Here is a 21,014-nt window from a genome sequence, read left to right as displayed (position 1 = left end):
CTGAAGACAGAGGCTTAAATGTCACCTTCAGGGCCTGGAGGACAGGAGTGGGGCTGGTTGGGGCCTGGGACAGAGCCTGCCCAGAACACAATGCTGCTCCCGCTGGAGAACTCCCTCAAGCTACAACGGACGCCACAGCTAGAGGGACCCGGCGAGCCTGGCCTCCTCCTCCCCACAGAGGAGGATGATCTGTGCGGATGACCCAATAGCGCTGCTGACATGGGGACCCACCTGGCACGGGAGGAGAATCTGCCTCTGGGAATAAGGAAATCAGCGTTTCTGCCCAGAAAACACTTTCTGCGGCAGTGTCACATGTGAGCGATGTGGGATTCTGGTGGGAAGACGCCCACAGGGACCATTCAAGGCACTGGGCTTTGTGGACTGGGGAAAAAATGTTAGTCGTTCAGTTGTGTCTGTCTCTCTGTGACCTCATGGACTGCAGCCCGCCAAGTGCCTTTGTCCATGGGGTTCTCCAGGTAAGAATACAGGAATGGGTAGACATTCCCTTCTCCAGGGGATCTTCCCCACTCAGGGATCGAACATCACATTGCAGGCAGATTCTTTACCATCTGGGCCTCCAGGGAAGCCCCACAGGGACTGGGGAAAGCTGAGGGCAAAGTGATCAGAGCAAAGGGCAGAGGGCAGGTGAGCCCAGCGCATCCAAATAACCAAGACTGGAGGGGATTGCACGCACAGGTGGGGTGAGTAACACGTGGCCATTTAGTGTGAGTTTTCTACTGCGGTCATTGTGCCAAGGGAGCATCTGTATCAGTTACTGCATTCAACCCTCCCAGAGGCCCGATGGGGGAGATCTCCACACACCCATTTAAGATGAGGAAACTGAGACAGAGAGGGGTTGGGGCTGGGCCTCCGGTCACACGTGGGTGGGTGTTAGGGCTGGGAACAGGACCCCAGTCTGGGGTCTGACTAGTTAGAAACGTGTCCTGCTGTGGCCTGTCCCCCATCATCGCTCTGCTTGGATCTTGGCGGGGGGTGGGGGCTGTACCGGTAATTTTTTGTCTTTCGATGACTCAAGAGTACCTTGGATTTTCTTTAATAAACATAAACAAATGAAGCACCTGGAGGTCTAGACAGGAAGACTGAGGGTCAGCGGGGAGAGGAGAAGACAGTAGCCCCTGCCTAACTGGCCAGGCCAAGGGGTGGGCAGGTACCACAGTTTTTAACCTCCCCTCCTTGCTTTCTTTTTTTCAATTGAGGTAAAATCCACAGAACGTCAAATTACCCGCTAGCCATTTCAACTTGCACAGATCTGCGGTATTTGCTGCATCCACGATGCTGCAGAGCTACCACCCCTATCCAACTCCATGACACGTTCACCACCCCGAAAGGGAATTCCATCACCACTAAGCAACCCCTCCCCAACCCCTGCCCTAGACCTCGGCAAAGAGTACTTTCTGTCTCTATGGATTCCCTTCCTCTGGACATTTCCTATAAATGTAATCATGTACGGTGTGGCCTTTTCTGTCTGGCTTCTTTGACCCGTCTTTCCAACGTTCCTTCACTTTGTAGTGTGTGTTGGTTGGTGCCTCATTCCTTTCCAGGGCTGAATAATATTCAATTACATGGAGAGACCCTGGGTGCATGCTCAGTCACTTCAGTCGTGTCTGACTCTTTGCGACCCTGAGGACTGCAGCCCGCCAGGCTCCTCTGTCCATGTAATAATACTCTGTCCGGGTAATGATACTGGAGTGAGTTGCCACGCCCTCCTCCAGGGCATTTTCCTGACCCAGGGATCAAACTCGAGTCTGCCTGCATTTCCTGCATTGCACCGGATTCTTTACCCAATGAGACACCTGGGAAGCCCATGGAGTGACCACGTCGTGTTTATTCATTCATCAGTTAGCAGATATTTTGGGGGTGTTTCCACTTTTGGGCTACTGTGAAAAATGATGCTGTGAACATTTGCATACAAGTTCCTGTGTGGATGTGGAGTGGAGTGGAACTGTCAGGTCCTGACAACTCCATGCGTAACTTTTCAAGGAACTGGCGGAAACTGGTTTCTACAGTGGCTGCATCCCTTCCGTTTTGCACTAGAATAGTCATTTCAAAGCTACCGCTCCTGGGCAACACCAATCTGAGATCTCAGAATGGGATAGGGGTGGGGATGGAGGGTTTAAGACAAGGATCCCAGCACAGGAGACTCTGTTATGGTGGTCAAGGGCTCCAGGGTTTGAATGCCTGGGTCTGGGTTCTGAGTTCCCTGCTCGTTGGGTGTGATTGGAAGAATCATGGTGCCCAAAGACATTCTTGTCTGAACTCCTGAATATGTTACCTTACGTGGCAAAAGGGACTTTGCAGATGTGATTAAGGATTTTGATGGGGAGATGATCCTATGGACCAATCACAGGGATGCTTATGAGAGGGAGGCAGGAAGGGCAGAGCCAGAGGTGTGAGGATGGGGATGGGGCACAAACCAAGGAACAGGGGTGTGAGGCCTCTAGAAGCTGGAAGAGCCAAGGAATGGATTCTCCCCTGGGGGATCTACAGGAGGAAAGCCGTCCTACCCAGTCATTTTAGACCTTGATCTCCAGAACTGTAAGATGACACACTTGCATTATGTCACTAAGTTGGCATACAGTAGTATGTCACAGCAACAACAGGAAATGAACACATTACGTGTATGACCTGAACTAGCTGGTGAACTTCTCAAGGCCTCAGTGTACACATCTGTAAAAGGAGACTGGCAAATATACCCACTTGAGGACTGCCGTGAGGAATAAACTGGGTAATGTACATACAGGCATTCTTCTCAGTTCAAGACCACTACGATAAAGCAAGTGTTAGGTCTCTTGGTCATGTCCGACTTTTTGCAGCCCCACGGATTGTAGCCCGCCAGACTCCTCTGTCCATGGGATTCTCCAGGCAAGAATTCTGGAGTGGGAATCTCACGATAAAGCAAATACTACAATAAAATGATTCTCATGGATTTTTTTGGCTTCCCAGGGCACATAAAAGCTGTTTGCACTATACTGTAGTCTATTAAGTGTGCAACAGCATTGTGTCTAAATGTACAAATTTTAACTAAAAAATACTCTGCTGAAAAATGCCAAAACAACATCAAAGATCACTAATCACAGATTGCCCTAACAAATATAGTAACGATGAAAGTTTCCAAATGCTGCTGGAAGAATGCTACCAATAAGACTCACTCAACCCAAGGTGGCACAAACCTTCAATGTCAAAAAAACATACTATCTGTGAAAGTGCAGTAAACAAAGGTGAACCCATGTAGGGTCAGAGCCTAATGCTAGCCAACAGGTTTTCCCAGCAAGACTGTAAGCCCAAGGGACAAGCAGGTGTGCCCACCTGGTTTACAGCCAGTCCCAAGTGCTGACATGGCCTGGCCCCTGCTATGGGGGCAGGAAGGTGGTGAGAGCTGCCTCCAGCTGCTGTGTCAGGGGCCCCAGGCCCCAGTTTCTGGGGAGAGAGCTCATGCAAGCGACCTTAACTATCATCTTGCAGGGTCATCGTGAGGGTCAGGATGGTGAGAACCCTGGAGGCTACAGCTGTGCCACCAGGCACAAGACAGCTGCCCAGGCACGGGTGGTGGACAGGTAACTGCTTCTCCCTCCCCTCACCACTTTGTCTCCATTTTTACCTCCCTCTATCCCTCTAACCCATGAAATTAAAAGACGCTTACTCCTTAGGAGGAAAGTTATGACTAACCTAGACAGGATGTTAAAAAGCAGAGACATTACTTTGCCAACAAAGGTCCATCTAGTCAAGGCTATGGTTTTTTCAGTGGTCATGTATGGATGTGAGTTGGACTGTAAAGAAAGCTGAGCGCCGAAGAACTGATGCTTTTGAACTGTGGTGTTGGAGAAGACTCTTGAGAGTCCCTTGGATGGCAAGGAGATCCAACGAGTCCATCCTAAAGGAGATCAGTCCTGGGTGTTCACTGGAAGGACTGATGTTGAAGGTGAAACTCCAATACTTTGACCACCTGATGCAAATAAGTGACTCATTGGAAAAGACCTGGATGCTGGGAAGGATTGAGGGCAGGAGAAGGGGATGACAGAGGATGGTATGGTTGGATGGTATCACCAACGCAATGGACATGAGTTTGGGTAAACTCCGGGAGTTGGTGATGGACAGGGAGCCCTGACGTGCTGCAGTCCATGGGGTCGCAGAGTCAGACACGACTGAGCTACTGAACTGAACTGATCCCTCCAACCCACTACCGTCTTTTTCTGTCTTTTTTTCACCTGTGAAGCTAACAGCAGCTGAGGGCCAAACTGTTTCAGGCTGCTACTCTGGTCTTTTGAGAAAAAGTGACCCAGAGTGAAGAGGCCGCCAGGCCTGTGGCCTCTTGCTTGCTCCCGCAGCACTCACGGAGGTTCAGAGGCAGCAAGCACAGCTGTGGGGCACAGGGCCCGCCCTTGCTTGAGCTCCTGGGGGGCGGGGTTGTGCTGGGGGAGTGGTGGGAGGCGGGGCAGGTTGCTAAGGCCTCAGGTCCTGTGGACCTGGAAGCTGGAGGCAATCCGTGCTCCCTGGACCTAGGAGCCACCTGGGGCAGTTCCAAGGCAGGTGGGGGTCCAGGGATGGGGCTGCTTTAGGGGGCGGGCGGGAAGAGGGTTGCCTAGGCCAGGGTCAGGAGAGGTGCAGGAGAGAGACAGGGTAGGGGTGAGGCTCCAGAGGGCGGTGTGGGAGGACAGTGCAAGGGCTGGCCTGCAGCAGCCCCAGTGAAGCCAGGATTCTGAGGGGCCCTCTGTGGGGCAGGGGGGCGCTGGAGCAGGTGGCAGCCAGGACCTCCCAGCTGAGATGGACTGGATGATCCTGCTCTTCCACTCTAAGTGGACCATCGCCTTTGTCTTCGGCTTCGGTGAGTGCGGCTCAGCCCCGGCCCCCATCAGCCTCCCAGGCCCAGGGCCTTATCTGGACCCCTGTCCTGTCCACAGTGGTCATAGTGCTCCTGCTGCTGTTTGTCATCAACAACACCTGTGGCGGCTGTATTCCCGGCTGTGGCAGCTGTATTCCTGGCTGTGGCGGCTGTATTCCCGGCTGTGGTGGCTGTATCCCCTGCTGTGGCGGCTGTATTCCCTGCTGTGGCAGCTGTATTCCCGGCTGTGGCAGCTGTATCCCCTGCATGCCCTGCTGACAAAGCTGCTCTTCCGGCTCCCAGAAGGTGAGCTCCGAGCATCAGGGCCGGGTGGGCACTGGGGCAGCGAGGAGCTGCAGTAGGTTGGGCAGGGGGCCAAGGAGTGAAGTCACTGGCTCCCCTGTGCCTCTCTTGCAGGAATCCACCCCACCCCAGGGATTTGATAACTTCACCTGGACCCTTAATGTGGACAGTCCCTGCCTCCCTGACTTTGCCCTGTTGGAGAGTAATAACAAAACCTCGTTCAGCAAAAGCCTGAGTCTAGAGCTCGTCCCATCAGGGTGGGCAGTGCAGGTCCTATGGCTTCACTGAGATGCCTGCTGGGTTCCCCAGCCTTCAGCCAGCATGGCTGTTACCAGGAGACCTTAGATGTCATGTTGCAGCCATCCAGCCACTGTCCGTTCACCAGCCCACTCAGCCCCTCGGTACCTGAGAGGCCAAGTCATTGGGTACTTGGCCTGGCTAACTATCAGGGGCCCTTGGCCAGGTCCCACCCGGACAGACAGAGAAGGGCTCACAGGCAAAGTCGAACAATCTTTATTTCTTGGACGGCCCGCCAGGGCTGCTGAGTGAACGCAGTCAAGGACACTACAGCTCGTGGTGGGGGGCGCTTCTGTCCTTCTTCCCTCCCAGCCCACCCCTTAGGCTCAAGCAGGAAGAGGTATGTGGCTGCCCCTCGCCCTCCTAGGGGTGGGGCCAGGCAGGAGATGAAGGGGGAAGGAAGGAGAGCCTGGTTCCAGCCCAAGTCCAAAGGCTCCTGCCCTGTCGGGAGGCCAGGATGTGGACTGGAGGACACTTTGTGCCTCCTCATCTTCCCCATCCAAAACAAAAAGCCACTGGCGTCCCTTCCTCCCAGTGGATCCAGTGTTCCATCCCGTCTGTGCAGGGGTGACAGGCAGGGTAGCGTGAAGGGGGAAATAAATAGCCTGCAGTGCCCGGCCCTGGCCGGCACTCTGGTTGGGCGGGGGGCGGGTGTAGGGAGGATGGATGTCCTGGCCTCCACTCCCAGGGGACAGGCTCTTGGGCACTCTGTTCAGAAAGGCCTGCAGCTCCAGTAGCTGGAGAACACAGAGATCTGGGGAGGAGGGAGATGGAGGAAGTGATGAGGGGTCCGGCCAGGGGGTCTGCCCTGCTGTAGCCTCTGTCACCCAAGGGCCAAGTGGCCGGAAAGAAGACAAGTGTTGCCGAGTGATATCATGGCCCACCCTCAACTGGTATGCGCAGAGAGTGTAACAGAGCTTAAGATCAGGGGGTGCTTTGGAGACACACAAGGAGCCCTTGGCATCCCCACCCCCACCCCAAAAGAAGGGGCTGAATGGCCCGTGGATTGGCTGGCCTCCTCGGGGTGAGGTCCAGCCCGGTCCTGACCCCATATCCCCACCTTATCCTTGAGCTGCTGGCAGAGTTGCAGGGAGACAGTGAAGAACACCAGGGCATCGTTGAGCCAGGGGATCACAGACTCCACCTTGTGCACGTGGCTCACCTCCAGGCGCTGCGTGCCCCACTCGCTGTGGGGAGACGAGAGGGGCCCTGAGGGTGGCCCAGAGGGCCAGGGCCCCACCCTAAGAGGGGCGGGGGCGCTCCTGAGACCCCTCTCAGGTAGCATACTTACAACATGGCCCCAGGGCTGTGCAGTACGGCACCTCCAGCTGGGCGGAAATTCTAAACAAGAAAGCATCAGATGGGGTCAGGTCTGAGACCACAGGGTGGGTGAGGGCCGGCTGGGTGGGGGGCTCACCTTGGTGGAATTGGGCTGCAGGGCGTGCAGCTGGTACACAGTGAGGCAGAGCTTGTTGAGGTTGATGTAGACGTTGACCAAGAGGTCAGAAGGCAGGGTTGGGGCGAACATCCGCTGTGGGGGGAGGGCCGGGCATCCAGGGGGGATGAGGGCCAGCAGGCACGTCCCACCCTCGCCCCTCCAACCGCTGGTAGGGAATCCCAGTCCCCATCCCGTGGACTGGGGCCTTCTGATTCTTGCCAAGTGCCCCAGGTAACTTACTGCACCACTGGGCTTGGACACCAGTGACCCAGTTCCGAGGGGTAGGGGGAGATATATTTTGGGGATTCAGAATGGAAGCCAAAGACCCAATCCAAGAAAACTGCACAGAGAACTCTGTCAACAATCTGGGGCCTGCAGGATGCCCTGGCACCCTTGTGTCCCTCCCGCCTCTCCTGGAGCAGGGGTGGGCCTAAGGCACTGACCGTGAGGCCGCTGGCAGCAATCTCCGGCAGGGTGAGGGTGGCAGGAGTGGTGAGCCGGTTGCGGGCTCTGGTCAGCTGCAGCATCACGGCGTCCATCAGCTGGGGGAGGAGAGCTGGTCACAGTGGCTGCCGGGGCAGCCCCATCAGGAGGAACCAAGTTATGGGAGCTCCCAATTCCTTCCCTGGGGGTCACAGACTCAGGCCCTGAACCCCTGCAGCAGGGGGCTTGCTAAAGATGTGGGTGATCGGGCTCCAGCTGGGGGTGGGGGCAGGACATCTGAGCTGCTGACCACCCATCCAGAAGGCTCTACCATCTGGGATCCGGGGTCCTGGTCCAATTGGGGTGGAGGAGCCCAGAAGTCAGTCCCAGGGGACCAAGGGCTTTGAGGATGAGGGTTCAGGCAGTAAAAGAGCTTAGAAAGAGGGACCCTAACTCAGCTTGGGTGTAAGGAGTCAGGGAGGGCTTCCTTGAGGAGGCACTGGGATGGGTAAGTTGAGGCCTTAAGGTGGACAGGAGCCCTGTTTTCACAGGTGAGGAAGGAAACTGAAGCTCCATAGGTCCAAGGCCGCACGGCTGGGGAATGGTGGAACCTCTGGAGACTCATCCCCTCCCTCTGCGTGGGAGCAAAGCTCTCAGAGCCCCAGTGCCCACTGCTTCCACCTCTTCACCCAGCTGCTGCCGTGGGCGCTGGGGTCACCTGGCTCCTGGGAAAGGCAGAATTACTGGGCTGCACATTACACCCCAAAGGACACTCACAGTTCTGAAAAGGACTTTGGTCCATCGGGTTTCAAGTTTTCATATCAGGCCCAGAGATGGCATGCAAACCACCCGAGGACACACAGCAAGTCGGAGGCAGGGCTAAAGCGTGAACTCAGGGAACCTGAGCTCATCTTGTCCCTTCACACCACATGGATTCACTTTGTTAAATACAGAAGCTTTTCTGTTTCTGGTAGTAATACCTGCAGCTCTCGTCTACTGGGTGCTTACTAGAGGCAACGTCACCCGTGTTGTCATGATGGCAGGCATGACAGCTTATCCCCCTCTTTTATCAGGTAAGGGTGCTGAGGCACAGAATGGCTAAGTAAGGGATTTGAGGTGGCCTGGCTCATAGTGCAGGCCCTGGGATCAGAACCCACATCTGTTTATGGGGCCTGGGCTGTGAGCCATTCAACTGGCTGGAAGGACATGGCGTACACCGAGAGGTGAAGGGTTGACGCTCAGCTTCACCTGAGGGTGGGGGCAGAGCTTCCCAGGGGCCCGATTGGTGGTCAGGGAACTGGGCTCTCCCACTCCTGAGGTGGCTCACCTTGAGGACCTCTGCTCCCGTCCTGAACTGGTAGCTCTCATCTCGGTTGGCGAGGAGGTAAATGGCTTGGCTCACGTGGTTCCTGGCATCTTGGATCTAAAAGCAGGGCCCACGGAATGGTCAGTGGGCTGGGCCTTGGCAGGGAAAGGTGCCAGCCTCAGAACACCCATGGTCTCTGGGGGCCCAGCCTAGGGATCCCCACCCTGAGGGGGCCTATCTATCTTCCTAGTAGGGGTGGGGTGGGTGCCGCCTGCTGGGCCTGGCTGATGCAGTGAGGCAGGCTCGGTCCCCGGTCCCTTGCAGCTCACTTTCCAAAGGAGGACAGAGGGTAACAGAGGAAAGGCACAAGGTAATAGACTGCTCAGCTTTCACAGGGAAACAAGGTGATTGGGGGGCGGGCGGCGGCGAGGGAAGGCAACTCTTAAGCTGAAGCTTGTGCAGTGGCAAAAGCTGGGGGGTGGACTCCAGGCAGAGGGACAAGCCCAAGCAAAGGCCATGAAGTGGAAACAGCTGGTGGCCAGTGAGAGGGGAGAGGGAGGTGGCAGAAGCCAGGTCCAATTACAGGACAGGCTAGGAGACCAGGCACTGCCCACCCCAGCTGCACTGCTAGGAAACATCTTTGTAAGCCTGCTGCAGCCGCAAGGCCCCGCAGCGGCCAGCCCTGGAGGCCTCAGCGCTGCAAGGGCCTGTTCCTGCCTGCCCTTGTGCCCTGGGCCCCAGCCGGGGAAGGGCCCAGTTACCTGCTGCAGTTTCCACTGCTTGTCCTCCCGGAAGGCAAAGTGCAGCAGCTGGTTGTTCCTGGGCATCTTCAGGTTCACGTCCTGCCAGGCAAGGGTGGGCTAAGCCGGGCAGAAGGATGCCCTCCTGCCGCCGGCCACTCTAAGCCCTTGAGCCAGGGGGCAGAAGCAGAGTGTATGTGGTGGCTCAGGTCCGAGCCACTCCATGTGGGAGAGGGGGAAGAACATGGCCATTTGTGTGGGGGCAAACAGGGAACAGGAAATAGGAACTCAGGCCCAAAAGGAACCACAAAGAAATGAAAGGGAAAACAGCCTCGAAAGGGGAAGGTGGCTTCTGCTGGGAGGGAGGAGGTGTGTGGTTGTGGGCAGATGGAGAACATTTGCAGGTGCCAAGGGACATAACGCCCACCCGAGGAGGAGGGGGACCTTCCCCGAGGCCTTGGCACCTGCTACAGGATCAAGTGCAGAAAGAGTTAAGATGTTGGTCTGGGGCCAGCCTAACCCTGGGGCCAGACTATAGGTAGTGCCTTGTGCAAAGCACCACCCACCCCCTCACTTGCTGTACCTCTCAAAGGAGTAACACACCAATCTCAGAAGCAGGTTACGGGGGTTGTTGTCATTTTCAAATAAGGAAATTGAGGCCCAGAGAGGTCAAGGATCCTGCCCAGAGTTACACAGCTAGTTGGGGGCAGAGCTGAGCTAAAGCAGGAGGCCCCCCACCCACCCCCGACTCTTGCCCGTTGGCTGCTGTGGTGGCATGGGAAGGGGCCGGGCCAGGGGGACTCACCGCTTGGCTCAGCGCGTCTCCCTGCAGTGTCAGCACGCCCTTCACCTGGTCTGTGCTACAACACGTGGGGGTCAGAGCAGCACCTGCAGCTGCCCCCTCCCACCACCCCAGCCTCTCCGAAGGCTGTCACAGGATAGTCCAGCCTGTCCCACTGCACACCCTCTGGCCGCTGGAGCTGGAATCAGTCCACAGGGCAGGGCCGTGGCCACGCCACCAGTCCTAGAGGGTATCCCCAAGGATCCCTCCTCCCAGAAGTCCACCCCCCAACCCCACCACGGTTTCCACCCAGCCCAGGCTCACCCACAGCTGCCCAAGACAAAGTTTTCCTGCTTCGTGGGCCCCTCGGTGCCTGTGCCTGGCAGAGTGAAGCGGAGCGAGGCCTCCTGGGGGGCAAAGGCGAGTGGGGTAAATCAAGTTCACCGACTCCTGCTGAGCCTTTGCTCCATAAGCCCCGCTCCCAGGGCCCCTCCCCCACGGCCAATTTCAGGTCCTACCTGAACCCGTACCTGCTCCTTCCACATTCCCTGGGGGCCTACCGTGTGTCCCATACAGGATAGAGGACCCAGAGACACCCTCCCCGTTTGGTTGACGAGCTTGGAAGTGGGGAGCAAAGTCTGAGAAGACAGTAGTCATGGCAACCGGTAATTCTGGCCTTATCAGGCACCGCCTGGGCATTTTTTTGTATTTCCATTGGCTGTTTTTTTTAAATCTTCACAACAGCCCTGAGGGCGGTACTGCTATCTCCTTTTTGCAAAGGGGAGGTCCAGAGAGATCGAGGACTTGGCTGAGGTCAAAATGCTGGGTCCTTCAGATAGGAAATTAAACGTCAATTTCAAAGGGTAGCTTCCCCGACTCCGGGGCTCAATCCAGGCCCGCAGCCCTGGCAGGACGGCTTGTGGAACTGGGTAATTATCTGCTGGCGCCCCAGGTTAGACGCTTTTAAAGTCCTAGGACTGAGTCCGGGGCCTGAGGGCAGGGCCTGGTCTGAACACCGCGCGTCGGGTACGCAGCAGCCGCGGGAGGCCGAGGGGGAAGTCGCGCTGGGGGAGAGGGGGCGCCCGCACAGGTCCTCGAGGTTACCTTGAGGATGTCCTGCAGTTGCCTCAGCACGGCGTGCACCTCGTCGTGTAACAGCCAGCGGAACTCCTCCTCCTGTGGGGATAGGCCCGCTGTCAGCCGCCCCCGCCCGCGGCCGCCTCCCGCCTGGCCCGGCCCGGCCCGCGCGCCTCACCAGCACCGCCCGCTCCGCCGCCGTCGCTGCCATCACGGTCGCCATCGCCGTCGCTCGCTGCCCAGCGACCGTCGCGGGTGCTCGGTCAGCTGGCGGCGCCCGGGCCCACCCTCGCCGCCGATTGGCTGCGCGGGCGCCCGCCACGCCCCCAGCTCGCAACCCGGAGAGCGCCGGGGACCTGCCCACGCCGGCTCGCGCCGAACACCGCGGCGCTGCGAGCTCTGGCTGCAGCATCCGCAGCGGTTCACCCGCCAGGGCGCGGCGCTCGCTCGTCCCGCCCCTCCTCGGCTCTGATAGGACGCCCTGCACTAGGCGCGCTCGGCGATTGGCCGGCGGTATGGCTAGCTCTCGCCGCACCCGGCTACTGGCCACCGGGTCAGCCGGTTCCCGCCCGGTCTCGTCTCCTAGCTCCGTTTGTCCCGGAGGGACAACCCCCACTCCTCTCCCAAGTGGTGCTCGGTGTCAAGGCGCAGACCACCCTACCAAGGTCACAGTTGTGTTACCAAGAAACGTTTTTATTTTGCTTGCAGTAGCTTTTTGTTAATTGCACAAAATCATGTTTTTGCCATTTAAACATTATCACACAATCCTATTCTGAAAGACAAATGTTCATTAAAAACAAAGCAAAAATAAAAATTCACAACCTTAATTACCTAGAAGATTTGTCATTTAAAGGTTCAAAGGAAAAAAAAGGGGGGGGTGGTGGAGGAGGGGCTTTCTTACAAGCTTTTCACAAGTGTCACATTTTCTCAAGAGGGAAGGATCTCAAAAAACAAAGGTGAAATAGCTTAAACAAAAATATTCATAAAAAGGAACTTTACAGAATTGTCAACAATATTAAGACAACATTGACTAACCAGTTTCATTACAGCATCTTCCCCACCCCCCACCCCCCAGTGTCCCACTATAGGACTAGAACAGGCTTTGTGTTCAGACAGAAAAGAATTCAAAATCCCAGTGAAATTAACAACTGTGTCAAAAACCACAGGCATCTCCCTTGCCCTCCCCATCCCCATGTTTTCTGAGATCCCCTATCCTGGGTTCTGATCAGTGGAAAAAGGGCCAAAGCTGCAAGGGGGAGGGGCACACACCAGCGTGGCCACCTCAAATTGTTTATCACTGTATATTCACTACAAACGCTGAACTTCCGCACAGCCTGACTTTGGAGAATCCAACCCATGCAGGCGGAGAACACTGACATCCTTTAGGCGACTTCTCCTTGTTCTCATGCCACGTTCCAAGCCCCTGTGGTCCCCTATCCAAGGAGAAATGCTCAGATTCACCTCCAAGGGTCAGTGAGCTCTGGTAACGTCAAGCCTAGATCTCCTCTTCTCTCCTGACAGACCCCAGGGCCCTGAAAGCACCGAAGACCAAGCTGCTGGCTTAAGTGAAGACACTCATTTCTGTTTCAAGAGCTGAGCCTAAGAAATGGTTGTCATTGGTCAGGCTGGGTATGGGCCAACGGAGGAACAGACAGAATGAAATACTGTCTCCATGGGAGGAAAGGGGGAAGGGAGGTGAATGGAGAGAGGTGGGCAACACAGAGGACTTGTGCAGGGACAGGCTGGAAAAGAGGGGACTGCTGTGAGGGGACCTGGGTCAGAGTGGTTCTTCAGAACCAGGTGGAGGGTCTGTGGCATAACGGAAACAGGAAGGAAGCCCCTTCCCCCATTCACTACTCAGTGGTTGCCCTCAGGACCCCTTCCCAAGGGCTGGAATGCATATCCAAATACTACAACAGCCTGGTGAGGAAGTCGGATCCCAGCCCAGGCTCCACAGTGACAGTGACTTCTGGGACAGGTGCGCAAAAGCAGTGAGGAGAGCAGGCTTCCAAGAGGTTTGCCTATGGTGGGCTGTTTGTCACTTTCCCTGGAAAGCCAGAGCCCTGTCTTTGCTGGACTGTGTCCATCTCTTTTCAGCTCACAAAGGCATTTATGGAGAGGTGGTTGCATACTGGTAGCTTGAACGTGACAATCCTCATCAGCGAGTCACCTGAGGTTGGAGGGGCCATGTGACCCTCTGTTTAAGAGTCTTGCTGGCTCATTGTAGCCTAGAGCCTCTCTTTGCGTGGAATCCAGTGGGGGACAGTGGATAAAACCACAGCCTCTTCGCTCTGAGGGAAGCAGTGGGAAAGCTTCCAGTTCTCACTGCTGACTCGAGTTCCTCAACTGGAAGGGTCTGAGATAAGACAGCTCGGAAGAAGGGAAAACAAAAAAGCCAGGCAGCAGTTTCTGGGCAGCTTCTATCCTGGGGCAAGAGCCAGTGTGGGGTGTGTGTGTGGGGGGGGTGTGTGTGTGAGAACACACAGCCACCTAGTCCATGGCCAGTGCCCAGCTCAAGAGCCTTCCCACAGGCCACTCCTGCTGACACCCCTCCTCTCTCCAGGACCTCCAGGGGAGGAGCGATGCTGTGTGCTGTGCTCATGGCAAGTCTCAAAGTCTGTATAAAAGGAGATGGAGACAGGTGGACTGGTCCAGAGTTAAGTCCCAGGACCCCAACTCCGTGTGAGGAAGAGGGGGTCAGAGGGAAGATAGGGGTGGGATGGGGTCAAGGACTTAGTGTATATAGGCTCGGTACACGGCAGACATGTCATTGTCAGACTGGTCCAGTGCCTTGGCTCTTTTGTACACCTGGAAAAAAAACAACACAGGCTTAGTCTGGCCACAGAGCTGACTTATAGACAGATCTGCTTCCTAGAGGGGTTCTAGGTGTGGTTAGGTGGGTAGGTTCTGGAGCCCAGGCTGTCTGGGTGTGACTCCTGGATCTCCCAGATTTGGCCTGACCTTGGACTAAGTAAGTACCTCAGTTTCTCTGCCTCCAGCACTGCTTCTTGATTTCATGGGGAGGCTAACAGGGTTACTGTGAAGGTTAAATGGACTGAGGGATGTAAAGTGCTCGGAGGCAGGGCTCAACACTGGTTAGTAGTTACAATCACATCCCTTCCATCTGAGGATGCTCCGAGGCTGCTGCCCCTGTCCTGCCCCATCAGCTCCAGGGCCTTCCCCGTCCGTCATCCATCTGAAGTACCAGCTGTGCCACTTTACCCGGCTACCTCCATCCCTTTACTCTGTTCCATTTTATTCACAAGTCTAACCTTCTGCAATTCTTCCTTGTCAAAACATTTATGTGCTTACCTTGTGCCTCCTTCCATTAGAATGTAACCTCTACAAGGAAGAGAAGGGGCTGTCCTATGTCCCCAGAGCCTAGGACGGTCCCTGGCAATTAACAGCCACTCTAAAGGTACCAGGTGAATATGAAAGTGTGAGAAAACTTTAAAAAGCCATTGTTCAATAAGGGCAGGGCAATGTCCAGTCATGTTGAAAAATGCAGCTGGACACAGGTGTATTTTTTTTCTATTTTTAAACATAGTTCAGTTGGAGTCATCATGATTGATGTCCATTACAGCTTGGGTATAGCTGTGAACTCAGAACAAAGGCTAAATAAAGACCTTTTTCAGATAAAAGAGAACTAACTGTTGCCAGCAGACCTGCGTTCAAGAAATGCTAAAGCAAGTTCTTCCAGCTGAACGAGAAACAATACCAGAGAGAAATTCAATTCTTCAGAAAGGAAAGGAAAGGAAAGGAAATGGTAGAGAAACAGAAACTTATCTTTTCTCTGAATGTCTTTAGAATTCATATGACTACTAAAGCGAGACACTCCGACAATGGTGAGCTTAAAAATCAAAGCAAACATAACATATAGGACATGTGGACACTAAAGCAAGGGTTCTCAACCTGGGGTCCTTTTGCTCCCCATCTGGAGCGACATTTGGTGATGTCTGGAGACATCTCCTATCAACCAAGGGGGTGCAATCACATCCAGTGGGTAGAGGACAGGGAGGCTACAATGCACTGGACAGCTCCCACAGCAAGCGCCAGTGGTGCCCAGGCCAAGGAACAATGCTCCCAAGGATGAGAGGGAGGCAGTGGTAAATGGATACACATTGTACGACAGGGCCAATCTAGGACGTGAAGTTAAGATGCATACAGTAATCCCGAGAGAAAAGACAAAATAAAGATGATGCACTTTGAACCAAAATGTCTGTTTCCAAGTCCATGAATCCTGTAGAGTCAGGGAGGGGCAAGTGGAAATCACCTCGCAGAGAAGTGCTCCCAACACAAGATACCACAGAACCCTTCAGAAGTAACCAGTTACAGACAAACTTATCAGCGAAAAACTATACAACAGCCAGGAACTTCACTGCCAAGAGAGAACCTGAAGGTACGAGAAGAGGAACCAGAAACTGTACTGCAGCCTGGAAGAGTGAAGGAAGTACTCAGATGTTCAGACAGACAAGGAAGAGAGAGAGACGCAGAATTCAAGGACAGAAGATCATCGACCATGGAAAGGCAGGTTTGAAGAGAGCGGCACTGTGCGTTTTTTCACTGATTTTTGGCTGCACTGCTCAGCTGGCCCCACCAATGGGAGCACAGAGCCCTGACCACTAGACCCTCAGGGAGCCCCCCAGTACTGTGTATCTGTATTTCTTTGCCTCTACAGGAAAAGCCACTAGAGACCTCTATTTAACTTGGATAAAAATGCATGCGGCTTACAGTGCTTGGAAGAGAGAACTTCTAAAATGAATCCACATGATGTATATATGTATGCGTTTCACAACATGTGGTTCTCACTGCAATTCAAAGATGAATATTGCTCAGCTGTTTTTCTGAAAGATTATACTTCTGTTAGATTGAAATAAAAGATAGAACGTATGGAAACTGTAAACCTGAGAAGGCCATAGTGGCCATATCAAAGTCTGACGACAGACTTCAAGACAAAGATCAAGAGGGACACTTCTTAATAACAAAAGGGCAAATTCATCAGGAAGACAGTACAATCATAAATGGCTAAGAGACCACTAACAAAAACTTCCGAAGATACTAAGCGAAATGGACAAAATTAAAGGGGAAACAGATAATCCCACAATAACAGTTGGAGATTTTAACATCCCTTTCTTGGCAATTAAAAGAACTGGAGAAAAAGGTCAGTAATGATGATCTAAAAAAATACTACCAACTATCTCGACCTAACTGATATATGCCGAACACAGCACCCAACTGCAGAACACAGTCTTCTTAAGTGAATATGAATGTGGCACACCCACCAAGACCGACCGTCTGCTGGGCCACAAACAGGTCTGAATTGATGCAAAGAGGTAAAAGCCACACGGAGTGTATTTTTTGACCACAAAGATACATTAGAAATCAATAACCATTTGGTATCTAGGAAATCCTTTAGGATTTTTACTCATATTTGACACACTTTTAAGTAACCCACAGGTCAACGAATTCCCAGCAAAGTCAGCATGGATTGGAGGAGACATACAACTTTAGAAAAGGAAAGCCTAAAATTAACAACCTAAGACTCCCCCTGGAGAGGTCAGACACAGCCAAGCCAAGGCAAAGTCAGCAGAAGGGGCAGTGCAAGGGAAACAAGGGAAGTCTGCAGGCCCCACCCACAGCCTCCTGCAGTTACCTCATTGGCTGCAGCAGCCATGGGGGTCGGATGGTTGACGGCATCACCTAGCGCAATGGCTAAGCGGAGATCCTTCTGAATGTATTTCAGGTAGAAATCGGGCTTAAAGTTTCCTTGCAGGATATCTGAGGAGGGAAAGGCATTCACCAGAAGAATTAAAAGGATCCTAAATAAAAAAGCATCTGGAGCACTGTCAGGGCTCAACACCTAGCATTTCCTACTCCTCAGATACCCAAGAGACAAGTTCCCAGCCTGCACCCCCAAATCCTATGGGGCTTCCCTCAGAGCTCAGCTGGTAAAGAATCTGCCTGCAATGCAGGAGACCCCAGTTCAATTCCTGGGTCAGGAAGATCCACTGGAGAAAGGATCTGGAGGCTACCCACTCCAGTATTCTTGGGCTTCCCTTGTGGCTCAACTGGTAAAGAATTCACCTGCAATGAGGGAGACCTGGGTTCAGTCCCTGGGTTGGGAAGATCCCCTGGAGAAAGGAAAGGCAACCCACCCCAGTATTCTGGCCTGGAGAATTCCTCATGGACTGTATGGCTCATGAGGTCGCAAAGAGTCAGACACGACTGAGCGACTTTCACTTCACTTTGCCTAGGGGCCAGACTGACTAGAGAGGATGTGTCATTCACACAGAAGGAGCTCCCAAAGACACTGTTCTGTGATGGCTGCTTGACCCAGCTCCCCAGCTAGAACCGAAACTAAAACACAACAAGAGTGGTCAAAGGCAACTTACTTTGGCACTTCTGGTCCAGGAAGATGCTGGCCAACTGTCCCTGATTGAGGATGTCCAAGAGTGTCTGCTGGGACTGGCCTGTCACTTGGGCCAGGGTGAGCCCCTCTGCAATGGTGGCCATGAAGCTCCCCTGGACCATGTTCACAATCAGCATCATCTTAGCTGCGTTGCCAACCTCACCTGCCCAGGGCAAAGAACTGCAGTCACATCCCAGGAATCCCACGGGGAGGGATTTCTGCCCACCCTCAACCCTGCTTGGACCCACCTCTACACCCAGGGGAGGCCCCATTCACCTGCCCCTGACAGAACTGGCTCTGACCCTTCTGGCTCTTCCTCCTTGCAGGCACTGACTGTGCAAGTCAAAGAAACCTTCCCACGGGGGCCCCAGGCAGAAAGGCCGTGCGGGACTGACGCTGTCCTCAGGGTGGTCTAGAGGGGATATGGCCCACCCAGCCTCCAGGCCTGCAGTGGCCTGACGGGTGGGCAGGCGTGTTACCTAGAAAGAAGGAGGTCTTCCCCATTGCCTGGAAGCAGCTGCTGCAGTCCTCATACAAGCCCCTGTCTCCGGCCGCTAAGATCACCAACATCCCATCATTAGATAGCTGCTGATTCCCTGAGACCGGGGCTTCCAGAAAGCGGCCGCCCCTGGACACAATCACCTGGAAAGGAAAGTCACAGCTTCTGGAGGCTGTGCCTCTCACGAGGGTCTTGGGCAGGAAGTAAGGAGCACGCAGGGGCTGGAGCACTAGGCCCTCCACACTGAGCCCCAAAGCAGACGCATGTACCAAGGTACTGGGATGATGCTGGGGGAGGGCCAGCAGACTGTCCTCCACCAGATGCCTGAATCCCACGCAGGAGACAGCGAGGAGCTGGGGGTCCTCAGAGGCTCCCATTACAAAGATATCATCAACATGACCACACTACGGCTTGGCCGACCACACTTTCTAGGACAGACACTGCCCTTCTTTGATTTCAGCCACTCTTTGAACACACATGGGCCACAAGTCACCATCTCCTCACCGTGGCCTAGAGGCTCAGGGTGGGGGAATATTCTGCTAGTATTAACTGCAGAAAGCTGTTTAAACCACAAAGACCCTGCTGGCAGCTTGGACTGCTTCCAAATGAGAGGCTAGTAGCTATGGGACCTGATGCCTCTCCCAGCTAAGAAGCACTTGTCTCAGCCATGCAGACCAGCTGTAGACTTGAAGGCAGAGAGTGAAAACAGGCTAGAATCCCACAGTCTCTGCTGTGGCTCTGGAGTAACTATGTGACCCACACTGGGGTATGGTAAGCCTGGGTCTTGGGCTCCAACTGAAAGGACGCTGGAGGGCCAGCCTGAACGAGGCTGCTACCTGGGCCAGCTCGGTGACTGTGTCAGCGTCCACCGTCGACATGTCCACGTAGCACTTCCCAGGGCGGATCCCCTGAAGCACGCCACTGGGGCCCAGCACCAGCTGTGGGGACACAAGGGAGGAGCAATAGCCCAGGCTCCCAGCCAGACACCCAGGAGACCCTCAGACCTAAGGTCAAGACTTGCTGATTTTTTTTGGCTCATTTCCCAAACAGAAGCTAATTATTAAAGCTCAAAAGGGAAGAGCATGTAAATAAGCAAGGGAAAGAGAAGAATTTATGTTATGTTCCCATTTACCTTCAAAAAGAATATATGTGTATTTCTCTTTATTAAAAGCCTCCCATTGAAAAGATTAAAGGTCAGTATTTATTTTTTGGCTTCTTTGGATTTACCTGGATTAGTTTAGTCACGAGTTCAACAAGATAACTACTGCACTTGAACTTTTAAAGCATTCAAATACAGTGATAGCTAAATATAGGAACTTGGCACATGGACCAAAGGCACACTCAGCCTCAAAGCTTCCAGCTCACCAGGAACACATGAGCTTGTCAGGAACCATTTCAGCACAGACCTCAGGGACCCCAGTCAGTTTCATTCTTTGTTCTGAATTAAAGGAAGTCTTGTGTTCAGTCTATGCAAACACCCTTCACAATGGGAGACGGCCCCCAAATGGGACACCCAACCCCCCACATGCAGACACTCACTCGGTGTGCAGGGGACAAAGGGAGGAGGCCAGCCAGCGTTCCTGGCCACAACCTGAGACGCTGAGGGGAGGGAGGGATCCTTACGTCCTTGGCTGCCTTTGGGTCCGACACGCAGGCAAAGGTGATGTCACAAGTTGAAACGACTTCAGCGGGGGTTCTTCCTAGGCGGGCCCCCTCCTGGATGAACAAATCACACTGCAAAAGTCACAGATCCTAATGTGAGCTGCAAGGCAGTGCACAACACACACACTAGCCAGGCCAGAGATGCAGCACCCAGTGCTCCCGCGTGGCCTCCCAAGGCAAGCAATCTGACTGCTCAAGGGGAAGTGGACGGGAGCCCCTTAAGGACAAACTTGGTGGCGAGGATGCATGTTCCACATTCTGCTCCACAGGAAGCATAAAACAAGTGTCTGCTGGAGGCTTCCTGAACCAAGAACGGGACGTGAACAGTACTTGTCCGCAGCTCTCTGTGGCTGTCTTGGCTGTGGCGAAATCTGCCCAGTGCTGTGTGAGCCAGGGAAGCAGGGCTGGGGCCAACAGGCTGCCACTTCCTACTGAATTGCTTCTGGTAGGAGGTGGGGGAGCAAAAAGCACTAACTCTTTCTTTTTTAAAAAATAAAATCACCTGAAATATCTCATAACAAAATATATCATTAACATTTTGGTCTACTTCCTTGTTCTATGGGCATTAAAAAAGTACTTAGAATAATTTGGACCTATGATTTTGTATTTTATTTGCCTCACTGAGAAACATATCTGAATTTACCTAATGGCTCTCCTGGCCCAATTATAAATACAAATTATTACATGTATTTGACCCCAACAAATACATGTAAGGGACTTCCCAGGTGGTTCAGTGGTAAAGAATCCACCTGCCAATGCAGGAGATGCAGGTTCGATCCCTGGGTCTGGAAGATCCCCTGGAGAAGGAAGTGGCAACCCACTCCAGAACTCTTGCCTGGAAAATTCCATGGATGGAGGAGCCTAGTGGGCTCTAGTCCATAGTTCTGCAAAAGACTGGGGCATGACTTAATGACTAAAACAACAAGAAGGGTAAAACTTCTTCTTGCAGGTCAAGAAGCAAGTTAGAACCGGACATGGAACAACAGCCTGGTTCCAAACCGGGAAAGGAGTACGTCAAGGGTGTGTATCGTCAACTAGCTTATTTAACTTCCATGCAGAGTACATCATGCAAAATGCCGGGCAGGATGAAGCACAATCTGGAATCAAGACTGCTGGGAGATATATCAATAACCTCAGATATGCAAATGATACCACCCTTATGGCAGAAAGCGAAAAGGAACTAAAGAGCCTCTTGATGAAAGTGAAAGAGGAGAGTGAAAAAGTTGGCTTGAAACTCAA

The 21,014-nt window shown here is 53.7% G+C and overlaps 2 protein-coding genes across 3 annotated transcripts in view; both read right to left on the bottom strand.

Annotated features, from left to right (window-relative positions):
* Nucleotides 1-5,646: 5,646 nt before the first annotated feature.
* Nucleotides 5,647-11,617, bottom strand: ROGDI (rogdi atypical leucine zipper). The gene is made up of 11 exons (XM_052664011.1): nucleotides 11,384-11,617; nucleotides 11,233-11,304; nucleotides 10,453-10,535; nucleotides 10,153-10,207; nucleotides 9,369-9,449; nucleotides 8,629-8,724; nucleotides 7,322-7,420; nucleotides 6,858-6,971; nucleotides 6,732-6,781; nucleotides 6,501-6,627; nucleotides 5,647-6,194 (listed from the first exon to the last, which is right to left on the bottom strand). Exons 1-11 carry the CDS (start codon nucleotides 11,615-11,617, stop codon nucleotides 6,153-6,155), a joined length of 1,053 nt encoding a protein of 350 aa, XP_052519971.1. The 3' UTR covers nucleotides 5,647-6,152.
* A 260-nt stretch (nucleotides 11,618-11,877) lies between these two features.
* Nucleotides 11,878-21,014, bottom strand: part of GLYR1 (glyoxylate reductase 1 homolog) — a 31,626-nt gene continuing 22,489 nt past the window's right edge. Inside the window, exons 11-16 of one of the 2 annotated variants that reach the window (XM_052660190.1) lie at nucleotides 19,737-19,829; nucleotides 18,950-19,051; nucleotides 18,094-18,256; nucleotides 17,598-17,777; nucleotides 16,859-16,983; nucleotides 11,878-14,013 (exon numbers count right to left, since the gene is read on the bottom strand). In XM_052660190.1, the coding sequence (XP_052516150.1) occupies nucleotides 13,939-14,013; nucleotides 16,859-16,983; nucleotides 17,598-17,777; nucleotides 18,094-18,256; nucleotides 18,950-19,051; nucleotides 19,737-19,829 (738 nt within the window). In that variant the 3' untranslated portion in view covers nucleotides 11,878-13,938. Of the gene's footprint in view, nucleotides 14,014-16,858; nucleotides 16,984-17,597; nucleotides 17,778-18,093; nucleotides 18,257-18,949; nucleotides 19,052-19,736; nucleotides 19,848-21,014 lie in introns of both variants that reach the window. The other variant, XM_052660191.1, reaches the window with a different exon arrangement.

This window comes from Budorcas taxicolor, chromosome 2 (genome assembly GCF_023091745.1).
Source record: "Budorcas taxicolor isolate Tak-1 chromosome 2, Takin1.1, whole genome shotgun sequence".
NCBI classification, from domain to species: domain Eukaryota; kingdom Metazoa; phylum Chordata; class Mammalia; order Artiodactyla; family Bovidae; genus Budorcas; species Budorcas taxicolor.
This window is presented reverse-complemented; position numbering and strand designations above follow the sequence as displayed.

What these genes read in the sequence shown, in the direction of transcription:
- ROGDI (XM_052664011.1), bottom strand. Translation starts at nt 11,617, where the DNA reads ATGCTGCAGCCAGAGCTCGCAGCGCCGCGGTGTTCGGCGCGAGCCGGC. An exon ending in TTTGTCTTGGGCAGCTGTGG is followed by an intron (nt 10,208 to 10,452) that starts GTGAGCCTGGGC and finishes CACGTGTTGTAG; the next exon opens with CACAGACCAGGTGAAGGGCG. An exon ending in CACAGCCCTGGGGCCATGTT is followed by an intron (nt 6,628 to 6,731) that starts GTAAGTATGCTA and finishes GTCTCCCCACAG; the next exon opens with CGAGTGGGGCACGCAGCGCC.